This window comes from Mesoplodon bidens, assembly GCF_964165515.1.
Source record: "Mesoplodon bidens genome assembly, chromosome: 14".
Taxonomy (NCBI): domain Eukaryota; kingdom Metazoa; phylum Chordata; class Mammalia; order Artiodactyla; family Ziphiidae; genus Mesoplodon; species Mesoplodon bidens.
Genome location: NC_138170.1, coordinates 15,223,598 through 15,250,962, shown reverse-complemented (window position 1 = coordinate 15,250,962; position 27,365 = coordinate 15,223,598). Strand labels below are relative to the sequence as shown.

The 27,365-nt window shown below is 50.1% G+C and overlaps 1 protein-coding gene across 1 annotated transcript in view; it reads right to left on the bottom strand.

Moving 5' to 3' along the window:
* Positions 1 to 27,014, bottom strand: part of ZAP70 (zeta chain of T cell receptor associated protein kinase 70) — a 30,263-nt gene extending 3,249 nt beyond the window's left edge. The window contains exons 1-9 of the mRNA XM_081254877.1: positions 26,824 to 27,014; positions 16,914 to 17,364; positions 16,055 to 16,215; positions 3,425 to 3,563; positions 3,244 to 3,325; positions 3,119 to 3,165; positions 2,830 to 2,881; positions 1,554 to 1,746; positions 828 to 1,034 (exon numbers count right to left, since the gene is read on the bottom strand). Coding sequence (XP_081111003.1) covers positions 828 to 1,034; positions 1,554 to 1,746; positions 2,830 to 2,881; positions 3,119 to 3,165; positions 3,244 to 3,325; positions 3,425 to 3,563; positions 16,055 to 16,215; positions 16,914 to 17,315 — 1,283 coding nt within the window. The 5' untranslated portion in view covers positions 17,316 to 17,364; positions 26,824 to 27,014. The remainder of the gene's footprint in view (positions 1 to 827; positions 1,035 to 1,553; positions 1,747 to 2,829; positions 2,882 to 3,118; positions 3,166 to 3,243; positions 3,326 to 3,424; positions 3,564 to 16,054; positions 16,216 to 16,913; positions 17,365 to 26,823) is intronic.
* Positions 27,015 to 27,365: the final 351 nt, after the last annotated feature.

Below are 27,365 nucleotides of genomic sequence, written 5' to 3'. Positions count from 1 at the left end.
CTGATAATCCCAAGTGCTGGTAATGGTCCCTGTCACAGAGAAATTGCCCAGTAAACACCCATGGGATAACTGAGTACATGAGCTGGGACCCGTGAAGGCACGCACTCCAGCAAGAGCTTGGGTTCAAGGTCACGTGCCTCTGCGAGTGTAAAATATCGTGTCGTCAGGGTAAGAGTTTGAGGCACGAGGGAACACAAATGAAACCAATTTCTTTGGATTCGAAATGGGCCAACTTTTTCTCTATAGGGCCTGAGAGTAAATATTTCAGCCTTTGCAGGACACATATGGTCTCTGCCACACAGTCCTCTTTGTTTTTTTCATAGACCTTTAAAAATGCGAAATCAGGCTGTACAAAACAAGCCTGGCTGCAGTTTTCCAACCCTGCTTTACGTCAAAGACCATCAACCATCGGCAACTTCCTGTGCGTCATGAATTGGCCGAGAGAACAGAGGTGGCAGTTGTGACACAGCTAACACTTACAAAGCTCCTATAGGCAACGCCAGGCACCGTCCTGAGCACTTTCTATTGATAGACATCAACTCATTTGACCCTCACAAGAGCCCCTGGACATAAATACTGTGCATCGCCGTGGTACAAATGAGGAAACTGAGGCACAGATGAATTAAGAAACCCACCTGGGGTCACACCGGTTAGTGGCAGAGCCAAAAGTCAAACCTGGGGTCAGATCTGTCATGGGCGTGAGTGTGGGCAGCAGCTGTAAGTGTGTCTATAAACGCGGGGAAATGAGTGTGGAACACACCCGTGGGTGGACAGGATCATTCCCCCCCACCCCCAGCCCCAAACACCTGGCCGGCCCAGAGGCTCACTTCTTCCCAAGCAGGAACTTGTGCAGCGGCCCGCCGCCCGCCATCTCCATCACCAGCATGAGGGCCTCGGCCTGGCAGACGCCGATGAGCCGCACGATGTAGGGGTTGTCCAGCTGGTGCATGATCTGCGCCTCCTGCATCATCTCGTCCTTGTCCGCCTTCTCCGTGCTCTGTTTCAACACCTTGATGGCCACGTCGATCTGCTTCCTGCCGTGACGCACGGAGGGACACGCGTGAGCTGGCACGGGCCTGCCCTGGCCCCCTCACCCCCACCCGACCTGCCTCTCCTCTCCCTGGACTTGTGTAGCAGATGCTGTGGTTTGCTGCCCAGTCCTCCCTGTAGCTCCCAGCTCACAGCCAAGACCCTCCCAGGAACTGCCCCTCGCTGAAAAGAACCGGCTCAAAGTGTCACCCTGCCCAGGGGCAGCCTGTACCAAGTGACCAGCCTGTATCCAATGACCAGCCGATGGGGTGGACAAGGGGGACTCTGTTGCATCTGCAGCTCAGCCCAACTTCTCCCTGCCCCAGACGTGCCCCTCTCACTCCCTCTCGGGTGCCACCCTGGGCTCCCCCAGGTAACCCCGCCTAGCAGGCAATTTCCAGTCCCAGCGTCTGTTTCCCAGGCAACCTGAAGTCACATCCTGGCTCCAACCCCCAAGGCCTTGGGAGGCAGCGCCCCCTCTGCCCCTCCCACAGTGGTTCCCCAGCCAAGGCTGGGCAGCCTACTTGCGCATGCGGTAGACGCCCTGGCGAACGGAGCCAAAGTTGCCGCAGCCAAGTTCTATGTCAGCCATGAGGAGGTTCTCGCGCTTCAGGAAGAGCTTCTTGTTTTTGAGCTCCTCGGGGTCGCTGTAGGGGCTCTCGTAAACGCTGGTGTCCATGGGCATCGATCGCGGCTTCTCTGAGGACGCTAGGCATGCTGGGCACACACACAGGCGTGTGCTCCCAAGTCAGGAGCGGGGAGAGGGATGGGGGCTGAGCAGGGCAGGGCAGCCTCAGTGCCCCCCAGGCACGTGTGCCGCAAGGCACGTGGTGCACCATCCAGAGCATGCATGGGCACACGGGCACACGTGTGTGTTCATGTGTGTGTGTGCATTTGTGTGCGCTCCTGGTCCCATCTGTGGGTGAGCTGGGAAGTCATGTCCAAGAGGAGTCTAATGTGCACATGTAACCATGTGTGCACTGGCTAGAGTGTGCACACACGTGCCCCTGTGTGTTCACACATAACACCCACATACACTCTCACCCATGTCTCGGTGTGTGATGGAGGTCCAAAGGCGTGTCTGCACAAGTAACCAATATAGTGCCAGCTGAAGCGTGCACACCTATGGGTGTGCGTGCACTGACACGTATGCACCCGTGTCACGCCTGCCCAGGTCTACGTATGCACCACGCAGCCATGTGTACAAGGGCTCCAGATGAGCCTCTCTGTGCACAGGCAACCGTGTATGTTCTCTGCACACACGTGCACAGGCTTACATCCACACATGAAACACACGAGCATCTGCGACAGTGCGTCTTAGGGACCTGGGCTCTGGAGCCTGCCTCCTTGGGTCCAAACCCCAGCTCCACCACTGCCTAGCTGCGGGACATGACAGTTCCCGGCCCTCCTTTCTCTTCTGTAAAATGAGAATAATTACCATGACCGCCTCATGTGGCTTGTCGGGAGGATTCAGCAAAGCTCATACACCCAGTGAGCTTGGAGCACGACTGGCAGATAGTAGGTGCTTAACAGATGTGTGTCTGTACCCGGGGTGGCCCAGGCACGGCCAGGTCTACTCCCCTGCATGTCAGCATGCCCCCGGGCACATGCTCACAGGCGGGCATGATGCATGTGCCCACGTGGACACCTGCAGGCACAGTGCATGCACAGGGCAACCAGGCCCACCGCCACAGGTCAGGCCTGGCCCACGTCCCTCCCCTGACACACCCCAGGGCCCAGCCAGGACCCTGCTCTTGGTCTGACGTGAACCCCTACATACCTCCATCTCTGCCGACTCACCTGGTTCGGGGGTGTATCCATCTGAGTTGAGCGTGTCGATCCGTCTCTGAGGCTAAAGGTTATGGGGTCAGCAAGGGTCAGCAGGGCCAGAGCTGGGGGCACCCAGCCCCTCTCATGAGACCCACATCCTCTGAGGACTCGCAGAGATGGTGCTGGGGGTACCCTCTTCTGGCCCACGGCAGCCCCACTCTCCCCCCATCTCCTGCCCAGAGCCCCACCCTGGGAACAGGACCCATTGCCCACCCAGCTCCATCCCCAAGGCCCCAAGTCTACCGTGCTACTCACTCACCTGGGTGAACGTGGATGGGTGGGCGGGGAGTGTGGGAGCAGTGGCCTCTGGGGGAGCAGAAGGGACAGTGAGGGGGTGGGGGCTGGGGTCTCCCGCTCACCCCTGCCCCCTGCTGCCCCGCTCACCTGAGCTGGCGCTGTTGTTGGGACAGGCCTCCTTTAGGCAGTAGATGAGCCCGTCAGCCTTCAGCTTCAGGTACTCCACCAGCTGCAGGGAGGAGCGTCAGGGCCGGGGCTCCCCTCCTCCCCAGGAGCCTGAGCACCCCGCTGCAGCCTCTCCCCACAACAGGGTGTGTGGGCGGCCTACCTGCCAGAGCGTGTCAAACTTGGTCCCCTCGGGAATGCAGTACTTGCCCGCCTTGTCCTGGCTGATGAGGTAGTGGTACACAGTCTTCCCGTAGATCAGAGACAGCGCATAGGTGCCCTGCTCCTTCCGGGGTCTCAGCCTGGCGGGGGAAGGAGGGGGTGTCACCCCTACAACCACATGGGCCCCCTCCCCCGTGGTGCCCTCCTACTTAGGCCCCAGTTCCCACACACACGCCCTATGGGCTCTGTACCCCAGAGCCTCATGGAGAAGTGGCAGGGGCTGCGGGAGCTGAGGTCAGGCCCCACGCAACCTCCAGACCTACTGGTAACAGGCCGTGCTTGGGGCTGGCGGAGGGGGCGCTGGGGTGAGCAGAGAGGAGAATGGCCATGTTCACAGTCGTCCAAGGGCAGGCATGTGGCCATCCACAGGGGAATACTGGGCCACCCACGGTGGACATTCAGCCCTGCATGGCCTGATACTCAGCCACCCACAGCTGCACACTTGGCCATTCAGGGGGGAACACCTGGCCGTACACTGGGGGATACCTGGTCCTCCATGGCTGAATACCAGGCCACCCATGGCTGGACACTTTGCCACAGGTGTGGGGCGGGGAGACAGTTGGCGATTCATGGAGGGATATTTTTTCATCTATGGTGGGCACAGAGCCACTCACGGGGGACACACAGACTTAAGACCATTCTCTTGGGGAGACAAAGCTGTTTCTATACGTAGAGTAATAAAGGTAAGTGCAAGTCCATGGCTAGATCACAGGGCACCTTCGTACACATCAGAACAAGTCACCTTGCCATCACAAGAGACCCACCAGTTATCATAACAGATGACCTTTAAAAGAATGAAACCCTTGATTGTCCTCTTCTGGAAATTTGCCAAAACAAATAAATCTTCCATGTCTATCAATCAGAATTAAGCCCCTAAAAGATGGTGCCTTCATGCAGTAAGAACCTGTCCAACCACACACACACATGCACACACACACATACACACACACACACACACACACACACAGACCAATTTAGGGCCACCTGCACCCTCCCATCCCATTGTAAAACTAGTCAGCATCTCCCACAAAATAGTTTTGCCTTGAGTTCCTGGCACAAGTTTCTATTCCAGGGTTAAGTGTAGATTTTTAATGGAGGAGGGAGGGGCAGCTGTTTCTGGAGGTGGTCTCAGGCTCTGTGGACACTGTAGACAACAGACCAATAATCTAGGGGATTGAACTAAGTTACACAAGAGCTGGCTGGGAGCGCACAGCAGGAAATAGCCATGGGATGACCCACAGGTGGGCACCATCAGAGTGTAAACTCTCAGGGCTTGGGCCCTGCCCATGGATATTAATTCACTGGACAAATATTTACTAAGTGTTGACCATATGTCGGGCACTATTCTAAGGGCAGGAGTACAGTGGTGAACAAGACAGACATGAGCCCACCTTGCAACCCTTCCTTAGGCCAAAGAGACAGAGAAATGTCCCTTAAATCTCCATGGCAAAACATGAGTGAGGGATGGAGGGGTGGCTGTGAATATCCCATCCATTGCCAGACAGCAAGTTCCCCAAAGAACAATGCAGTGAAGGCTGACATAGTGACCAGGGCAGCCTACCTGGACACGTGGAGAGATAGGAAACAGGGTGGGGAGCAACAGGGGAGCCCCAGAGGCAAGGAAGAGAATCCCACAACAAACCAAGAAATGCAAATGTCCCACAGAAAGGAAGGAGCTTCCATAACTAGACTGGTGGGCTGGCCTGGAGGTGATTGTCTCTAACTACGAGTTCTCTTCTTTTGAGAAGTGAAAATACTTCATAAGGTCAAAACCTTAAGTTTTGAACTGACAACAAAAACTCAGTGCCCAGAGGGCAGACAGCAGAAGCAAGAAGAACTACAATTCTGCAGCCTGTGGAAAGAAAACCACATTCACAGAAAGACAGGGAAAATGAAAAGGCAGAGGACTTTGTACCAGATGAAGGAACAAGACAAAACACCAAAAAACAACTAAATGAAGTGGAGATAGGCAACCTTTCAGAAAAAGAATTCAGAATAATGATAGTGAAGATGATCCAGAACCTCAGAAAAAGAATGGAGGCAGGGCTTCCCTGGTGGTGCAGTGGTTGAGAGTCCGCCTGCCAATGCAGGGGACGTGGGTTCATGCCCCGGTCCTGGAGGATTCCACAGGCCGTGGAGCGGCTGGGCCCGTGAGCCATGGCCACTGAGCCAGCACGTCCAAAGGCTGTGCTCCACAATGGGAGAGGCCACGACAGTGAGAGGCCCGTGTACCGCAAAAAAAAAAAAAAAAAAAAAAAAGAATGGAGGCAAAGATCGAGAAGATGCAAGAAATGTTTAACAAAGACCTAGAAGCATTAAAGAACAAACAAACAGAGATGAACAATACAATAACTGAAAAGAAAACTATACTAGAAGGAATCAATAGCAGAATAACTGAGGCAGAAGAATGGATAAGTGACCTGGAAGGCAGAATGGTGGAATTCACTGCCATGGAACAGAATAAAGAAAAAAGAATAAAAAGAAATAAAGATAGCCTAAGAGACCGCTGGGACAACATTAAATGCAACAACATTTGCATTATAGAGGTCCCAGAAGGAGAAGAGAGAGAGAAAGGACCCGAGAAAATATTTGAAGAGATTATAGTCAAAAACTTTCCTAACATGGGACACGAAATAGCCACCCAAGTCCAGGAAGTGCAGAGAGTCCCAGGCAGGATAAACCCAAGGAGAAACATAACAAGACAGATAGCAATCAAACTGACAAAAATTAAAGACAAAGAAAAATTATTGAAAGCAACAAGGGAAAAATGACAAATAACATACAAGGGAACTCCCATAAGGTTAACAGCTCATTTCTCAGCAGAAACTCTACAAGCCAGAAGAGGGTGGCACAATACATTTAAAGTGATGAAAGGCAAGAACCTACAACCAAGATTACTCTAACTGGCAAGGATCTCATTCAGATTCGACGGAGAAATCAAAACCTTTACAGACAAGCAAAAACTAAGAGAATTGAGCACCACCAAACCAGCGCCACAACAAATGCTAAAGGAACTTCTCTAAGTGGGAAACACAAGAGAAGAAAAGGACCTACAAAAACAAACCCATAACAATTAAGAAAACGGTAACAGAAACATACATATCAATAATTACCTTATATGTGAATGGATTAAATGCTCCCACCAAAAGACAAAGGCTCACTGAATGGATACAAAAAACAAGACCCATATATATGCTGTCTACAAGTGACCCACTTCAGACCCAGGAACACATACAGACTGAAAGTGAGGGGGTGGAAAAAGATATTCCATGCAAATGAAAATCAAAAGAAAGCTGGAGTACCAATACTCATATAGAAAAAATAACCCTTAAAATAAAGAATGTTATAAGAGACAAGGAAAGACACTACATAATGATCAAGGGATCAATCCAGGAAGAAGATATAACAATTATAAATATATATGCACCCAAATAGGAGCACCTCAATACATAAGGCAACTGTTAAGAGCTATGAAAGAGGAAATCGACAGTAACATAATAATAGTGGGGTATTTTAACACCTCACATCAATGGACAGATCATCCAGACAGAAAATTAATAAGGAAACAAAAGCCTTAAATGGCATAATAGACAAGATAGATTTAATTGATATTTATAGGACATTCCATCCCAAAACAGCAGATTGCACTTTCTTCTCAAGTGCACACGGAACATTCTCCAGGATAGATCACATCTTGGGTCACAAACCAAGCCTCGGTAAATTTAAGAAAATTGAAATCACATCAAGCATCTTTTCTGACCACAACACAATGAGATTAGAAATCAATGACAGGGAAAAAAACGTAAAAAACACAGACACATAGAGGCTAAATAATACGTTACTAAATAACCAAGAGATAACTCAAGATATCAAAGAGGAAATAAAAAAATACCTAGACACAAATTACAATGAAAACACGATGATCCAAAACCTATGGGATGCAGCAAAAGCAATTCTAAGAGGGAAGTTTACTGCAATACAAGCCTATCTCAAGAAACAAGAACGATCTCAAATAAACAATCTAACCTTACACCTAAAGGAACTAGAGAAAGGAGAACAAACAAAACCCAAAGTTAGCAGAAGGAAAGAAATCATAAATATCAGAGCAGAAATAAGTGAAATAGAAACAAAGAAAACAGTAGCAAAGATCAATAAAACTAAAAGATAGTTCTTTGAGAAGATAAACAAAATTGATAAACCTTTAGCCAGACTCATCAAGAAAAAGAGGGAGAGGACTCAAATCAATAAAATTAGAAATGAAAAAGGAGAAGTTACAACAGACACTGCAGAAATACAAAGCACCCTAAGAGACTACTACAAGCAATTCTATGCCAATAAAATGGACAACCTGGAAGAACTGGACAAATTCTTAGAAAGGTGTAAACTTCCAAAACTGAAGCAGGAAGAAATAGAAAATATGAACAGACCAATCAAGTAATGAAATTCAAACTGTGATTAAAAATCTTCCAATAAAAAAAAATCCAAGACCAGATGACTTCACAGGTGAATTCTATCAAACCTTTAGAGAAGAGCTAACCCCCATCCTTCTCAAACTCTTCCAAAAAATTGCAGAGGAAGAAACACTCCCAAATTCATTCTATGAAGTCACCATCACCTTGATACCAAAACCAGACAAAGTACTACAAAAAAAGAAAATTAAAGACCAATATCACTGATGAATACAGATACAAAAACCCTGAACAAAATACTAGCAAACAGAATGCACCAACACTTTAAAAGAATCGTATACCATGATCAAGTGGGATTTATCCCAGGGATGCAAGGATTCTTCAATACATGCAAATCAATCAATGTGATACACCATATTAACAAATTGAAGAATAAAAACCATATGATCATCTCAATAGATGCAGAAAAAGCTTTTGACAAAATTCAACACCCATTTATGATAAAAACTCTCCAGAAAGTGGGCATAGAGGGAACCTATCTTAACATAATGAAGGCCATATATGACAAACCCACAGCAAACATCATTCTCAAAGGTGAAAAACTGAAAGCATTTCTGCTAAGATCAGGAACAGGTCAAGGATGTCCACTCTCACCGCTATTATTCAACATAGTTTTGGAAGTCCTAGCCACAGTAATCAGAGAAGAAAAAGAAATAAAAGGAATACAAATTGGAAAAGAAGAAGTAAAACTGTCACTGTTTGCAGATGACATGATACTATACATAGAGAATCCTAAAGATGCCACCAGGAAACTACTAGAGCTAAACAATGAATTTGGTAAGGTTGCAGGATACAAAATTAATGCACAGAAATCTCTTGCATTCCTATTCACTAACAACAAAAGATCAGAAAGAGAATTTAAGGAAACAATCCCATTCACCATTGCAACAAAAAGAATAAAATACCTAGGAATAAACCTACCTAAGGAGGTAAAAGACCTGTACTCAGAAAGCTATAAGACACTGATGAAAGAAATCAAAGATGACACAAACAGATGGCGAGATATACCATGTTCTTGGATTGGAAGAATCAATATTGTGAAAATGACTATACTACCCAAAGCAATCTACAGATTCAATGCAATCCCTATCAAATTACCAGTGGCATTTTTTACAGAACTAGAAGAAAAAATCTTAAAATCTGTATGGAGACACAAAAGACCCCGAATAGCCAAAGCAGCCTTGAGGGGAAAAAACGGAGCTGGAGGAATCAGACTCCCTGACTTCTGACTATACTACAAAGCTACAGTAATCAAGACAATATGGTACTGGCACAAAACCGGAAATATACATCAATGGAACAGGATAGAAAGCCCAGAGATAAAGCCACGCACCTATGGTCAACTAATCTATGACAAAGGAGGCAAGGATATACAATGGCAAAAAGACTGTCTCTTCAATAAGTGGTGCTGGGAAAACTGGTCAGCTACATGGAAAAGAATGAAATTAGAACACCCCCTAACACCATACACAAAAATAAACTCAAAATTGATTGGAGACCTAAATGTAAGACTGGACACCATAAAACTCTTAGAGGAAAACATAGGAAGAACACTCTTTGACATAAATCACAGCAAGATTTTTTTTGATCCACCTCCTAGAGTAATAGAAATAAAAACGAAAATAAACAAATGGGACCTAATGAAACTTAAAAGCTTTTGCAAAGCAAAGGAAACTACAAACAAGACAAAAAGACAACCCTCAGAATGGGAGAAAATATTTTCAAATGAATCAATAGTAAAGGATTAATCTCCAAAATATATAAACAGCTCATGTGGCTCAATATTAAAAAAAACAAACAACCTAATCACAAAATGGTCAGAAGACCTAAATAGACAGTTCTCCAAAGAAGACATACAGATGGCCAAGAAGCACATGAAAAGCTGCTCAACATCACTAATTATTAGAGAAATGCAAATCAAAACTACAATAAGGTAACATCTCACACCAGTTAGAATGGGCATCATCAGAAAAGCTACTAACAACAAATGCTGGAGAGGGTGTGGAGAAAAGGGAACCCTCTTGCACTGTTGGTGGGAATGTAAACTGATACAGCCACTATGGAGAACAGTATGGAGTTTCCTTAAAAAACTAAAAATAGAATTACCATATGATCCAGCAATCCCACTCCTGGGCATATACCCAGAGAAAACCATAATTCAAAAAGACACATGCACCCCAATGCTCAATGCAGCACTATTTCTAATAGCCAAGTCATGGAAGCAACCTAAATGCCCATCGACAGACGAATGCATAAAGAAGATGTGGTACATATATACAGTGGAATATTACCCAGCCATAAAAAAGAACGAACTTGGGTCATTTATAGAGACGTGGATGGACCTAGAGACTGTCATACAGAGTGAAGTAAGTCAGAAAGAGAAAAACAAATATCATGTATTAACACATATATGTGGAACCTAGAAAAATCGTACAGATGAACCGGTTTGCAGGGCAGAAATAGAGACACAGATGTAGAGGACAAACGTATGGACACCAAGGGGGGAAAGTGGTGGTGGGGGTGGGGGTGGGATGAATTGGGAGATTGGGATTGACATGTATACACTAATATGTATAAAATAGATAACTAATAAGAAGTTGCTGTATAAAAAATAAATAAATAAAATTCAAAAATTCAAAAAAACAAAAAATAAAAAAACTCAGTGCTCAGCCGCTCACCAGCAAACGTGTGTGGAATATTGAAAAAAAACAGCACAATATTAGACCTTTCTTCCCATCAATAAGTGGAATCTAGTTCTATATCTCCTGAATCAGGGATTGACCATGTGACTTGCTTTGGTCAATAAGACATTAGCACTGTGCCTGGTGGCACAGTGGTTGAGAGTTGGCCTGCCGATGCAGGGGACACAGGTTCGTTCCCCAGTCCGGGAGGATTCCCACATGCCGCGGAGCGGCTGGGCCCGTGAGCCATGGCCGCTGAGCCTGCACATCCGGAGCCTGTGCTCCGGAACGGGAGAGGCCACAACAGTGAGAGGCCCACCTACCGCAAAAAAAAAAAAAAAAAAAGACATTAGCAAACAGGACACAAGGATTGGCTGGAAAAGTGGTTGACACTGGGGCTTGCCTGCCCTTTCTTGCTTCTCCTAGCAGCCCTGCAACGACCACACTAGCCTGCTGGAGAAGCCCTATGAAGGAGAACCAAGGCATCCCAGGCTGCCATTTGCCAGACATGTGAGTGAGGCCATCCCAGACCATCAAGACCCAGTCAATCCTTCAGCTGACTGCGGCCACACGAGTGAGCTCAAAAGAAACCAGCTGAATAACCACCCAGCTGAACTAAGCCCAAATAGCCAAACCATTGAATCAAGGGTGAATAAATGAATGTTATTTTAAGATACAACAGTTTAGGGTGGTTTGTTACACAGCAAAGGCTAACTGATACACTGTCTTTGGAAAGAGACATGTGAGTTCACAAAAGAGCAGCCACCAATCCCACGTAGGCAAAGACTACTATACTGGTGTGGTCATCATATATATTTCAATGTCACAAATTCTACTTTATTTACCAAAAAACCACCAGGTGGTGGCAGTTCTTCATCCTTGGAGTTCAAGCCTGAACTTAAACTAGAGGTACAGGCTAAGAAATCAACTTGTATCTCCACTTTTTTTTTTTTTTTTGGCTATGCCATGAGACTTGCGGGATCTTAATTCCCCAGCCAGGGATCAAACCTGTGCCCCCTGCAATGGAAGCATGCAGTCCTAACCACTGGACTGCCAGGGAATTCCCTCCACTTTAAAAATAATATATAGAACCTGATAACAGTGAAAAAAATAAGAGCTACCATTTATTAAGATACTGGTTCTAAATTCTCCACATATTTGTCATTTAATCTTCACAGCATTCTCCGCAAGATACCTACCTTGTCCTATTATTATCCACATTTTGCAGAGGAGGAAGCTGAGGCTCAAGAACGCTACACCTCTTGCCTAAACTGCACAGTTGATTATGGGTAAAGCCAGGATGCAAATCCATTTCTGACTCTCCAATTAATTGCTACATGGGACTGACACCCAGCCCAGACACAGCACGTTGCTTCTTCTCTGTGTGCCTCAGTTTCCTCACATGTAAAATGAAAAAACAGAACTAACCCAGACTTTAGGGCTCCAAAGATGAGGTTCAGGATCAACCATGATCTCATATAACTGTAGGCATAATCTTTGGGGTAAAAATGTTTTGGGGATTGTGAGAAGGGTTCAGCTTCACTAAAATTCCCAAAGGGGTCAGTGATCCATTAAGAAACAATTAACAATATGTTCTTGAAGGCCCTTTCCAGGGTTCAAGTGTCTTTTCAAGTCGAATCAACCAGTCCCACAGATGCTACAATTATGCAGAAAGGAAGCGAGCTTTGACAGCATTAGGTATAATTCCATCCATTCATCAGCAGCTCTGAGCAGTGGTCACTGGTAAGCATTCCAGGCCACGGTGGTGTGTCTTTCTATCACACCCGCACCCTTACCACAGAACTAGACAAGTCCTGGGCTTGTCCCAGGCATCATGATGCATCAGGGATGTTCCTTCACCCCTGCCCCATGAGAGGTTCTGCGCCTACAGCTTTGACCTTCAGCCCCTAACTACCCAGAGACTGAGAAAGCAGTTATTGACAACAGGAACCACAAGAAAAATCTACTTCTGTCAGAAGCATGCCCTGCCTAATTTTCCAGGAGTCTGGTTCATGGTGGTGGCTTCTGGTCTCTTGACATTTTCCTGCATGAGCCACTGTCCCTCATATAATGTCACTGCTCCAACTGCTTCTGAACCCCAGCATCAGCCCCAGTCTCTACACTGTACCCAGATCCTAGCTCCCTCAGCCTCAGCCTTCTGTGGCCAGTGCTGGTCCTACCCACCTCTGAGACTTCAAGCCACCTCGATATCCAAAGCACCTACAGCCGCTGGCCCTGCTTCTCCAGAGATTCCTCTTATCCCAACAGACTGGTTAACTCCAAGCCTGTTATAAACTCTGCTGTGTTAATGGAGAAAGTTTGCAAACTTTTCCTTTGGGCAGTGGAATTCTTTGTCAAGCAACATCTTCCATAGACACTTAAGATATGAAACACGTCAAAGCTGAGCTGGGGGGACTTCCCTGGTGGCGCAGTGATTAAGAATTCTCCTGCCAATGCAGGGGACATGGGTTCGAGCCCTGGTCCAGGAAGATCCCACATGCTGCAGAGCAACTAAGCCCATGCTCCACAACTACTGAGCCTGCGCTCTAGAGCCCGTACGCCACAACTACTGGAGCCCGTGTGCCACAATTACTGAAGCCCACGCACCTAGAGCCCATGTTCCACAACCAGAGAAGCCACCACAATGAGAAGCCCGTGCACCACAAGGAAGAGTAGCCCCTGCTCGCCACAACTAGAGAAGCCCACATGCAGCAATAAAGACCCAACACAGCCAAAAATTAATTAATTAATTAATTAAAAAAAAAAGCTGAGTTGGGATGGGGCTCAGAATCCCCCCCCTGCTCCACCTTCTACTCACTTCTTCCACCCCCTCCCCCCAGAATCTTTTGATACTGTCGGGGGCCTTAGGGAATCTGGGAGAAAGTTTTAAACCATTGGAATGGTGGAATCATTATCTCTATGAGTATGTGTGTTTGTGTGAGGTAGGAAGGAGAGATGGGGGAAGGGAGGGGTGGGGAGGAAAGAAAAACCAAGACAAAAGAGAGGCAAAGACCGTGAGGTGATGAAAGGCTGAATTGGGGACATGAGATGAAACCAGAGAAGGGAACCTAGATTGTAAAAAGAAAGAAAAATGAAATTACATGTTACAAAGGAGAAAGCAGCTACAAGGAGAAAGAATTGGCTGCACCAACAGGCAAGTTGGAGGACACTCCTTCGTTGTGTCCAGCTTGGGGAGAGCCCCTGGACACTCAGGTACCTGGGGTAACTTGTGCAAGAGCAAGTGAGATGTGAACGTGGGGAGGTGTGTGACCAATGGTCGAAAAGGTCTTGGTGAGCATCACGCTTGAGGGGGGGAGCGTGCAGCATCCTGATGAAGCAGGTAACAAACATCTGGACAAGTACCAGCCATCACTAGGTTCTAGAAGGTGGAGCCCTCTAGAAGGACCAGATGCAGGCTCTGCCTTCAAGTTCCTAGTCCCAAAGGAAAGATGCCCCAAATGCCCACATTTGAGATGCGCATCACCCTCATTATGGCCTCCTTGTTCTAATCCTCTGATAGACTGTTTGTAAAACTGGCTGCCTCAATTCCTCTCCCTTGGGTAGTCCCTGCCCCACAGTGACTCTGGTCTGAGCCAAGTGGCTTGCTTTGGCCAAGAGGACATCAGTAACGTTACACAAGCAGAGGCTTGAACAGTGCTTGTGCATTGTAACTTGCCTTCTCGGACTGTCCTTGGGAACCCTGCAACCACCACCATGTGAACAAGTCCAGGCTAGCCTGCTCGATGATGACAGTACTGCAGCCTACCCATCCCTATTGCCCAGGCGATGCTGAGCCAATAGCCAGAGCCATGGTTATCCCAATCTATTCAGTCCCGGCCCAGCTGACCTACAGCAGAAGGACTACTCAGCTGACTCACAGAATCATGAGAAGTAACAAACTGTTGTTTTGAGTCAGTAAGTCTTGGGACAGCTTGTTACACAGCAAAAGCTAACTGATACAAATGCAAAGTTGAGTTTCCCTCTTAGAGAAAACAGACCTATCTTAATTTGTTCACAAGCCGTCCTTGCAGCTGAGTATTATCTGTAACATGCAATTACAGCCTAAATTTACGGCCTAAATCTGTTAGGCAGGGTGAAAAAAAAATTATTTTATCAGCTGACAGTAGAGCCTTGTAGAGGGACCTGCATCTTGTGGGAGACCTGCAGGTAATCTGGTACACATGCTCAAACCTCACATGGGTGGGAGAAGTCAAGGGAAAGGGGTCAGTTCCTCCAAGTGGGATGGCCCCAGGAGAGGGAACAGCCCGGCGGGGAGGTGGGTGAGAGCAAGGATTCAGCCAGGCAGGATCTCAGGCCAAGAAGCAACCATGAGAAGGGAGACCCTTGAGAATTAACATCTCAAGGGGAGGATGCTAGACTTCCTGAGGTCACAGGAAAGAGACAGGCACCAAGTTTCTCCATATCTCAAGGCCTGAGTGGCCTCAGCTGACATCTGGATAACATCTGCTATACAACGAACCCATGTCCAGACCAGAAAGCAGCAGCCCCAGCAGGGGGCTTTAGACGGACCCTTTCATAATAACAAACTCACGAACAGCCACATGGTTCAGCTGTGGCTCATGCTCAGGCAGAGATACACACATTCACCCACTTAGAATAACACTTAGTGCATTTTTACTATATGCCAGGTACTATACTATTGCTTTACACATATTAATTCCTGCGATCCCATAAGAGACCCTTGGGTAGGTACTACCACCATCCACAGTGCAGTTAGAGGGAGTTGCTTCAACGCTCTCCCAGCGCTCCTACCTCACTCAGGGTCAAAGCCAAAGTCACCTCCCTGCCTTCTCCCCCTCCCACTCCAGTCCTCACTTACTAAGCTCCAAGCACACTGGCCTCCTTGCTGCTTCTGGAACGTGCCAAGAACCTCCTCCTGGTCTGTGTTCTTGCCAGGAACACCTTCTCCCAGAGAGCTCACAGCCCACTTCTCACCTCCTTCGGTTCTTTACGCAGAAGCCACCCGATCGGAGAGGCCTTTTCTGGCCACCTAAGCTCAACGTGGAGGCCCCCTCCCCAGCTCCACATACAGCACTTGCCACCGTCTGACATACTCTATGTTTTAGCGATTCATCTGTCCTCAACGCCCGGAACAGTGCATGTGGTAACTGTTCAACAAATATTTGGTGAATGCAGGAGAGGAAATCCAAGTAGGCAGCTCCGATACCTGCCCAGCGTTCCCAGCTGGTAAGTAGCAGACGCTGGATTCCAACCCAAGCCGCCCAACTCTGAAGTCCTCACCACTGCTGCCCCTTTCGCATATCACGTCCCTGCGCACATTCAGAAAAGCACTACCCACTCACACTTGTGAGAGCAGGCACACCCCTCACCGCCCACCTGCACACTGAGATCTGCCCCAGCCTCACCGCCCCACAGCCCCAGGTTCCAAGCCTCACATACAGGAACTTGCCGTCTGTCTGTGAGCCTGAGTAGAGTTTGCGCTCCGCCTCCTCGCGCGTCAGGCTGCTGTGGTACCAGGGCATCCGCTCGTGAGCCGTCGTGGCAATGAGCTTCTCCACCTGAGGGGCCTGGCTGATGATGGCCTGCTCCAGGGCCTCGCCCTAGGGAAGAACGGGAGAGTGGAGACTTGTGTCTCGCGGCCACAGGACACCTCTTCCGTCTCCTGGACCCTCCCAATTGCCTCTTCCACATGAGACACGCCACCCACCCAAGGGCACCTAGGGGGTGAGTCATTTAGGCTGTTAAGGAAAGCCACGCCCCCTCATCTCTATGGTCCCGCCCCGAGCCATCCAGGCCCCGCCCATCCAGGGCCACGGCCCAGGCCCCGCCTTCTAGCCGGCCCCAAGCTCATCTCCAGCTTGAAGATCTGACACTGGTAATCGTGCCCCGTGGTGGACTGCATGCTGTCGAAGACCACAACCCACCGCCCCTGCCGGCCAGCCTACCCCAGAGCACCGCCCCCACCATCCTCTCAGGCCCCTCTCCCAGCCCAAGCCTCGCCTCCTCTGGACTCAGCGTGACCTCCACCTAGCCATCTGCCTCGGACAAGCACCATAGCATCGCTCAGGCCCCTGCCTCCGAGGCCTCCTCCCAGGCCCGCCCCCAGTCAGGCCCCAACCCTCCAGCATCTAAAACGGGCGCAGCACAGCATAATACAGGCTGGCGAAGACCACCACTCTCCCCCAGTTCCATTGCTCCCTCGGCCCCAAGAGCCCGCCCTTCCCGGCTCCGCCTTCCCAAGGCCCGCCCCTCCGGCCCCGCCCTCCCAAGACCCGCCCCTTCGGCCCCGAGCTCTCACCTCTAGTTTCCAAGTCTGGCGCACGTAGTCGCGCACCATGGCATCGCGTAGGCTGTCGAAGACCCCGGGCTGCGGCTCGAACCCCGACGGCCGGTTGCACGGCTTGCGCAGGTTGCAGGGCAGCCCGTCGGGGTCGCGCGAATAGAACTCGCAGAGCTCAGCGGGGCCGCAGTGCGCTTTTCCGCCCGCAATAGCGTAGGTGCCGTTGAGCTGGCGCTCGATGGGGAAGTGGTGGAAGCGCACGTCGTGCACGAGCGAGAGCACATAGCCGCCCAGAGAGCGCAGGCACTGGCGCAGCAGGAAGAGCCCGTCGGCCATGCCCGCCAGCTTCAGGTGCTCCTCGGCCTCGGCGCGCGAGATGCTGCCGTAGAAGAAGGGCAGGTGCGCCGCGGGGTCCGGCATCGCCGCCGCTGCCCTGAGCAGGGTGCGGGCCCCTGCGCCTCTTCAGACTCTGCGGGTTCAGAGCGGGATTGGGGGCACGTCAGGGCCTCGGTTTCCCTTCCTGAACCCGTCCATTGTACCCAGAGATAGTAGGAGAGAGCCCGCATTAAAGGGCATCCGTGCGGCACAGCTGAGTGTGCTGATCGTGCAGAGCCTGATGTGTGCCGGAGTCAACTTGGAAAGGAGGCTCAGCCTAGGGGACTCAGACTGGGGAGTCCCAAACCAGCCTTTGACTTCTCAGACCTAGTACGGAGCGCCCCACTCGCCACCACACAACAGCACCTGTAACCAGTCATCCACCTCCCAAACACGTGTTGAATTCTTACTGTGTTTCAGGCTGGAGATATGGGTGAATAAGAGACATGGTCCCTGCCCTCCTGAAGATAACAGTCTGAGGGAGAGGGGATGCAATAAACAAGGATAGACAAAAATAATTACAGATTGAGGTCAGTGTTCTAAAGGAAATAAATAGAGTGAGATCAAGAGGGAAGAAGCCACTGTAGCTGGGATGGTCACATTCTTTGCGGAGGTAGCATTTGAGCTGAGATCCGAAGGAAAAGGCGGAGCCCACTTCTCAAAAAGCATGGAGGGGGGCTTCCCTGGTGGCGCAGTGGTTGAGGGTCCGTCTGCCGATGCGGGGGTCGCGGGTTCGTGCCCCGGTCCAGGAGGATCCCGCGTGCCGCGGGGCGGCTGGGCCCGTGGGCCGTGGCCACTGGGCCTGCACGTCCGGGGCCTGTGCTCCACAGCGGGAGGGGCCGCAGCGGTGAGGGGCCCGCATACCACACACACACAAAAAAAGCATGGAGAGGAGCACGTCAGGCAGAAGGAAAAGCAAGTGCCAGGGCCCGGAAGCTGGAACAACTTTGCTCATTAAAGGACCTTGACTCCATTAGCCTTCCCGACTCTTTCCTCTGACCCTTTCCCAGCAACCTTAGAAATTCCCCTTAGCCCTGCCCCCTCTGCCTCCATGAACGAGTGTCTAGAAAGCATAAACTAATCTGAATATCCATTAATAGGGGACTGGTTAAATACATTAGGATTTAACTCCAATGTGAACTGTGATACAGTCATTAAACAAAATGAGGTTTGGAAAGTATGACCCTATATGGGGGGGAAGATATCTAACCTGAAATTATCCACCTTCAACTTTCTAGGGTGATGGTGATGTCCAATATCTTGAGAAGTGTTGTGTTACACAGGTGTCTGAATTGCTCAAAATTCAGAGAATGTAAAAGTAAATTAATGTGAAAATGAAAAAAAAAATTCAGAGAATGTACCAACTTGAGTTGTTCATTTTATTGTATTTGGGCCCCTCAGTAAAAAAAAGAACCATAAAATATTGAACCCTGGTCAACGATCTGCGTGCAGAAATATCTAGGTGTGATGGGTAGTGATGACTGTAATTCACTTTGAAAGGCATCCAAAAAATAATGTTGATGGATGGATGGATAAGCAGATTGATAAAGCTGAGTCTTGCTATTCGCAGTATTTCTATAAAGTATTGAATTAGGAAGTACTGAGCCATTGCTTCTAGAAGAAATCCAGTGTTAGGTTCCTTGAAGCCTCTGGTCACAATATTTTCATCAACCGATCAGTACATAACCTTGTTTTATGTACTTCTGTTTAAAGACAACTTAACATAATTATATTGTTGATTCATTAACATTGAGCTCTTGGCCAGCAGCTCTATAACTATAAGCTTAGCCAACACATACTTTTTCTGTGAGGCACAGCCCAGCCTTCTTGCACTTAGGAACACTAGACAGCACCTCAGCACTGTCCTTGGGGGCCATTTAAACTGAAATCACCGACGAAAAGCACAAAAATGTGGCACTAAATACACTGTGAGAAAGAGACTTATTTACAGTATGAGCTGAATGGAGAAAGCAAAGCATCACCTTGCTCAGCCTCGCAGAACCAGCACGTCGGTTGACTCAAATTTCACACCACTCTGCACACGCCCTCCAATGACCGCAAAAGCGCAGCGAGCATTGGTTTTGGGGGTTACAAATAAATTTTAGCAAGTAGGCGAACTGGCAGATATGGAATCCAATAATAATGAGGATTAACTGTATGTGATAAAGCAAATATAGCAAAATGTCCATTGTAGAATCTAGGGGGTGGATAATTTGTACAACTAATTGTTCCCGTTTTCTGTATATTTGTAAGTTTTTAGATAATGTTGAAAAAAAATATTTCCCCTTAACAGTTTCTGGTCGTTTCTCTACTGAGATGGGCCCACTTAAGGCCACCCAGGCATAGTTTTGCATTCAAGGAAGGGTCCTTGGGTACCCTTCTTACTTAAGCAATTGTAAGCAGGGGGTGCAAAGCAAGCTTTTGTGGATTGAGAAAGGCTGCCTTTCCCTGGGCGTTCAGGAACATGCAAGGATGGGCACTGGGGCCAAGAGGAAGATACTAGAGCAGGAATCAGGTGAGGTCTGAATCAGCGCAGCTGGAGGAGGGGCCATAATCTGCGTTCTAACCAGATAGCGTCTGATGCTGGGGTTGGGAGAGCCAGGGCTGTGGGGGTCTTGGATGTCACGATAGTTACAGGCAGGTGATTAATCGGGGACCTGGAGATGCAGGTCACCATCCCAGAAGAGTGTTTTAAAAGAGTCAGAAGGGCTCCTAGGTATTCATCCTAGAGAAATGGAAACTTACGTTCACACAAACACCTGCACAGGAATGTTTATAGCAGCTCTATTCACGACTGCCCAAATGTAGGAACAACTCAAATGTTTCCCAACAGATGAATAGATAAAGTGTGGTATATCCCCGCAGTGGGACACTACTCAGCCTGAAATGGAAGGAAATGCTGATACACACATTAATGACTCTCATAGGCGTCAGGTTAAGTGAAAGGGGCCAGACTCAGAAGTCTACAAACCATATGATTCCATTCAAAACTGTAGAACAGGGTGTGGAGAAAAGGGAACCTTCTTGCACTGTTGGTGGGAATGTAAATTGATACAGCCACTATGGAGAACAGTATGGAGGTTCCTTAAAAAAACGAAAAACAGAACTACCATATGACCCAGCAATCCCACTCCTGGGCATATACCCAGAGAAAACCATAATTCAAAAAGACACATGCATCCCAATGTTCATTGCAACACTATTTACAATAGCCAGGTCATGGAAGCAACCTAAATGGCCATTGACAGACAAGTGGATAAAGAAGATGCAATGGAATATTACTCAGCCATAAAAAGGAACGAAATTGGGTCATTTGTAGAGATGTGGATGGTCCTAGAGACTGTCATACAGAGTGAAGTAAGTCAGAAAGAGAAAAGCAAATACCGTATATTAACACATATATGTGGAATCTAGAAAAATGGTACAGATGAACCAGTTTGCAGGGCAGAAATAGAGACACAGATGTAGAGAACGAACGTATGGACACCAAGGGGGGAAAGCGGGGGAGGGGGCAGTGGTGGTGGGATGAACTGGGAGATTGGGATTGACATGTATACACTAATATGTATAAAATAGATAATAAGAACCTGCTGTATACATAAATAAATAAATAACGTAAAAGGGATAAAAACAAAACGAAACAAAAAACTGCAGGGCCATGCAGTGGCTGCCGGAAGCGGCAGTCCCGGTGGGGAGCAGGGGTGACGGGATGTGGATGCCCTGCAAAGGGGTATGAGGGAATTCAGGGCAATAGCCTATACCTTGACTGAGATCGCAGTGTCTCAGCTGTATGCATGTGTCAAATCTCACAGAATGTTTCACTAAAAGGGGTGAATTTTACTGTATGTAAATGATACCTTAATTTTTTTTTAATTAAAAGGGGAGGGGCTTCCCTGGTGGCGCAGTGGTTGAGAGTCCGCCTGCCGATGCAGGGGACACAGGTTCGTGCCCCGGTCCGGGAGGATCCCACATGCCGCGGAGCGGCTAGGCCCGTGAGCCATGGCCGCTGAGCCTGCGCGTCTGGAGCCTGTGCCCCGCAATGGGAGAGGCCACAGCGGTGAGAGGCCCGTGTACCGCAAAAAAAAATAATAAAAAAAATAAAAAATAAAATAAAAGGGGAGAAAGGGAGCTGGAAGGTATAGACACACCAGGCACTACAAATATTAACTGAAATAGGAAAGAGACAGCTGCCTGCACTCCTGCCTCACTTCCTTGATTCCCTCTGTCTCATCCAGCCTCACAGGCTGCTCCCCTCACCTCCACCAGGTTGCCCTCCAGCTGCAGGGAGCACGATATCACCACATGATGGGCACCAGGCAAGCACTTCATGCCCTCTTCCAGGCTGGGTCGCCTGCGTGATGGACACTGTGACCCACCCCCACACTCTTGGGTCCTTTGCCAGCCCCCTGGCTTGCCGCCTTCCCCTCTGACGGTTCCTGCTCTCTCTCCTTCTCCAACCCCCGTCCACTACTTGGGCCATCCCGTCTGTGGCTGCCCATGTTGCCACTGCCACCTGTCTCATCCAGATCTCTCCCCTGAGGTCGGTTTGTGCAGCCTTTGATCTCCACCTGCTGTGTCTATTAATAAAACCTGAGATCCAGATCTAACTCACAAGGTGACTGTGGTCGGCTGAACCCCACAGTCTGTTTCCCACATGAGCTGAAGCTCCGGGATCTCCAAGTTGCTTTTAGGCGATTCTTCCCCACGGCCTCCTTTGCTCAAAAACCTGCTGTGGCTCCCTCCTGCCTACATAATTGAATCAAACTAAATTCCTCGGCCCTCCCTCTGCTCCAGCCAGGCTGCACTATCAGCCTTCCTTCAAATTCACTTCCATGCTTTAATCCATGCAGTGTGCTCCACCGGATATACCCTCCCCACTTCTCTCCGCTCCCCCAGTCCAGCCAGCCCTGCCTGGCAGACTCACGGCCCTGCTCCCCACAGGGTATCAGGACCTAAGACAAGGCAGCGAAGAGAGGGTTTGTCCAGGGACCACGGGGAGGAGTGGGGGTAGTGAAGCTGGTCTCTGGGGCAGGAAGCTGTGGCAGGAAACTGTCAACAACACAGTTTGAGAAGCTCCACCCTGTGGTGGCCACAGGTGCAGCCTGGGTAGCCGGAGGCAGATTAGTGCAGAAGCGGGAGTGGGGAGAGGCTGGCCCTTGAGACCCAGTCCAGGGCCAGAAGCCATGATTGGCCATCTCGGACCTGAGTCCAAGGTGTCCCAGAGGCAGAAGCCTTCCCCGTGCATTCTCAGCTTTATCCCCACTTCCCTGTCCCTTTGCCAATAACAACGACAACAGTAATAGCAACAGCTTTCAGAGGAGCCTGGCCGGTCTGCAGCCTCCTGGAGGATCAGATGTTTCTGTCCTGAGCCATGTCCCTGCAGGATGCATGGCTTTCCTCAGAGACATGCCCACCATGAGACTTCCCCACCCCACTCCTGCCTGGGCTGACCCCCTCCATCCTCCCCTTAAGCTTGCGAGGTCCTCGTGAGTTCAGAGATGCTCATTTGGCCTTCCCATGGTTTGCAGCTCCACAAAGAGACCACGGGACCCCAGCCTTGTTCTCACAGCCCAGGCCCTGGGGAAAGGGGAGGAAAGTTTGATCCTTGGCTAGAGGGATCTGCCTGAAATTCCACCCTTCAAGCATCCTTTTTGGGGACAGGCAGGGTTAAATTATACTGTTCCAGACACAGAGGACGCCCCAAACATACTTTGAAGGAAAAAATGGGTCAAGAGATCAACTACATTTACAAAAGCTGTGGAAAGCATATTTGCATATTAAAGGCTCTGAGAAGACCTGCCACGAAAGGACAACGCTTTTTAGCTTTGTTTAAGCCCCACACCTAAGTAGCAGGGCCTGGAAGTGCCGCTGTTCCACAGAACAGACTCAGCATCCAAAGCCCCAGTGAAATGTCTACCATGAGACACCAGAGGGAAGACTGAGGCAGTCAGGCTGCCAACAGAATGAGACGATCCAACTGGACTTGGCAGGTCTGGAGGCCCCAGGTGCCACCCACAGCCAGACATCGTGTCCCCACCCAAGGAATGGGGGTGCAGCCCCTCACTGCCCATGCCTCCTCTCGAGACCCCAAGTCCCCACTAAAGCCACCCTTCCTGCTCCCCAGTCCGCAGGCCACCAACAGAGGCAGCACAGACATTTGTCAGCTAACAAAATGCCATCTTGGTTACGTTCCAAGTCACAAAGACAGCAGTTAGCACTGTGCCATGGATGGCAACAGGCTCCTTATCTTGTTCCTGACACCAGGGCGTCAGATCTGATCATGGAATCATGGATCTACTGGGTAGTAGCAGTGTGGTCCTGGGCAGGGAGTCATGCTCGCCAGACCCACCTGGAACACAGCACCAGTGAAGGTACCCAGCGCTGCAGGGCTGCGGGGATTCCGTGAGATAAGGCTCACCGAGCGCTGAGCATGGGGCCTGGCCCGCCCTTGTCCTAGCCCTCCTTCTCTGCTCGCAGCCCTCTGGGACTCCCACGTCACTCAAGGTTAAAGCCCAGGTTCTTACAGTGGCCTTGCCCAGTCTGCCCCATCACCTCCTTGCCTTCAGTTACTCCCCACCAGCCACACGGGCCTCCTTATGTTACTTGTTCAGAGCACTGGAACAAATCAGGCCTGGTCCAACCTCAGGGCCTTTGCACTGGCTGTTCCCTTTGCCTGAACACACTTCCCCCAACACCCCTCACTTCATTCTGGTCTCTGTGTAAATGTCACCTCCTCCTCCAAGAGGCCTTCCCTGACCTCCCTCTCTAAAATCGCCTCCCCTTCTCTCTCTATCCCTGACCCAGCGTTACTGCTCTTTACCACTGAAACTGTGATGTACTGTCAACTTGTTGCCACAGGATCTTTGTCCCCTGCTAGAATGTAAGCACGGTGAGAGTGGATATGGTCTCGTTCCCCTGCCTATAGCAGCCAGGCACATCGTAGGTGCCCCATAAATGTCTGTGGTGGGCAGAGGCTACTGATACTGGGTACCTGGGAAGGTATGCAGCCCGCTGTGGTGGGTGGAGACCCCTCTGCGGGTCCTTGGAATTTGGCAGCCTGATGAGGGATGAGGGGCTGTGGGGGCCTCCCTAGGAGAGAAGAGTGAATGGAGGACCTAGCGGCTTCCTCCACTAACCAGTGGTGGGAGAGGAGAGGACCAGTCGGACCAATCGGAGGAGATTTCGCACAGGCTGTTCCCTCTGCCTGGAACAGCGCCCCCATCCTTCTCCAGGCCACATGCATCAGGGCCCCCTCAGCTGTCCCTTCCACCCAGAAGTGTTCCATGATTTCCCCCCTCCCTCCCCAGCTGAGTCAGGCACCTCCTCTGTTCTCCCAGGGCCCCGTCCTCCCGCATCACAGCCCTGGTGGCCACGTATGATCACTGTCTGTTTGCTCCACCGTCTCTGTCCAGCATGAGCTTCCCAAGGCAGAGCCTATGCCTGTCTTGTTTTCACGATAGCCCCTGCTTCCTCCCGACATATATTTGTCAAGCAGGCGACAATAACAATAGCCTCTGTACCGCAGACTTTACGACACCTCTTCCGAGCATTATCCATTTAATCTAATCCTCACCGCAACTCCATCAAGTGGGAACTGTTATCCCCATTCCTCAGCTAAAGAAACTGAGGCTCAGAGAGGTTAATGTCATGTTCAGAATCATGTAGCCTGTGAGTGGCAGTCAGCATTTGAACTCAGGTCTCTCTGACCAGCAGCCAGCACTAGCCACTCTAGTGCGTGGCCATTAGGAGAATGGAATCCACGGCTCTGACCTGGGTCCCCAGGGGCTCCCACGCCTGCCTGGTCCAGGTGTCGCTGCACTTTGAGCTGCCTTCAGCTGTCAGGGCAAAGAGTGCTGTCCTGTTGGGGGTTGGAAGCAGGTCCTCAGGCCTCAAACAGACTCTATCTGTTGACCAACTGACTGAATAATGCCACGAGATCAGTCCCCACTGCCACCACTCCCCAGCGATTTCAATCTCTGCTGCTGGGGTTCTAAGGGTTGTGTAACCTCTGCAAGGAGCTATCCCTCTCTGGGTGCCAGGCTCTGTGTAAAAGGAGATGGGAAAAGACTTAGGGGACAGAAAACGTGGGATGAGTCAGGAGGACAGAGCCTGACAGTGGGGACCGCATGGTGCTATCCGTGCATTGTAGGGTGTTTAGCAGCATCCCTGGCCTCTGTCTTACTAGAGGCCAGTAACACCCTCTGAGTCACAAGCAAAAATGTCTCCAGATGGCACTGAATGTCCCCAGCAGGCATGGGGGAGGCAAAACTGGCTCCAGTTAAGAAGCACGTCCTTAACGCTATGCTTTGGGGTGCGGCGGGGAGCAGCCAGCATGGAGAGGTCTGGTTGCTGCAGCTCCCAGGAGAGTCTCCGGGCGCTATAAGGCCGCCCAGAGCTAGTGATCATAATTAGGACTTTAGCAATACGCTTATACAGCACCTATTGTGTGCCAGGCACTCTAGAGAAATTCACTCACCCAATCCTCAAGAGAAGGCTGTGTGTAGAGGTTTTGTGGATTTGGCACCTGAAGACACAGAGAAGGAGGAAATTGCCCAAGGTCACACGGCACACACAGTAGGTGGCAGAGCCAGGCCTCAAATCGGTCTCCTGGCTCCAGAGTGTACACGAAACACCATCCAGCTGGGCCGCCTGCCTGCCCAGCGTCCCTGCCAGGGCTGTGTGGCGAGGCTGGAAGACAGGCGACAACAGGAAAAAGCAGCTCTGCACTGGCAGGGGAAGAGCCCTCGCAGGTGACACCCAAGGACCTTCCATCACAGGAGTCCTCGACCCTAATCTCTCAGCAAAGCTTTATTAAGCACCTACTGTGTGCTTGCTGCCCTGGCTAAGACAAGAGTAACAAAGCTCATCTTGAGCCGTTCACCACATGAACCCCTGTTCCTTTCTGCCAAGACCCTTTCCTGCTTGGGACACCTTTCCCAACCTCTCACCCAACAGTCAGGAGCCAAGCACCTACTAGTTGCCAACATTTGCATCTGCATTGAACAGATGGGCAAAGTGAGATTCAGAGAGGCCAAGCAACTTGCCAAGGACACACAGCAGTTGAGCAGGATTCGAGCTGTTTCCTTCTTCACATCTCTGTTTCCCCTTTAACCTGAGCTCCCCCTAAAAATGGCTGGAGCCTGTCCTGGGTCCCCTCATGGATCATCCGGCATTTTGATGTTCAAGTTCACAGCCCTGTTGAGCCACCCTCATATTCACAGGCCTGGGGGACAGAGCCCATGTTTGCTTTCTCTGGAGTTTTCTCTGCTTCCTGAAGTCAAAGTTGCTGCACTGACGGGGCCCTGCAGGAGGCTAGGGACTGAGCAGGCACCTCTGTGGCCCCTGGATATAGGCGTCCACTACCACTCGGCGGGACCTCTGGAGGGAGACCTCCTTCCCTCAGGGTGGCCACAGGTCGTGTATGCTTCCTTTCCCAGCTGGATGTCACCCACCACGGTCCTACAGCCCTTCTGGTACCCGTGTCCTCCTGACTCTGTCATCCTTCACCAGACCCAGGCCACCCCTGGGTGCTGCTCCATCCGGGATGACTTACCTGGGGATGTGCTGACGGGTGTGGAGGCACAGGCCACCTGCAAGGTCTCTGGTCCCAAAGCCGACAGACAGCTGGTTCTAGATGAAGAACTGGGGTCCGAGAAACTAACTTGGGCTTCTCTGCAGCCCGAGCCCCCAGCCTGAAGCCACCACCGGCTAACCACCCACTCACACACCCTGGCAAGGGGTAAGGAGATCATACCCCACCAGGGTCTCTCACTCGGGGTGGAGGGGGTGGGGAATCTGAGTCACCCTCTGCCGGCTGCCCCGGAAGCCCCTGCGGTGGCCGTGCTGGCAAGAAAGAGGCAGGAGGCCGGAGGCCAGCCACTCACCTGGACACCCCAGCGGAGCACAGCGGCCAAGCTGGGCAGGGACTGGCCCGGAAGGCCTGATGTGCTCTTGGAGGCGCCTTTCTCTGAAACTCAGCTTATTTCCTTGATGCGAAGACAGGAAAGGGGGCTGTGTTTGAAGTTTACGTCAAAGTCACAAAGTGCTGTGTTCAAGGAAAATCGCAGGCCATGTGCTCCAGGGAGGGCAGAGGGC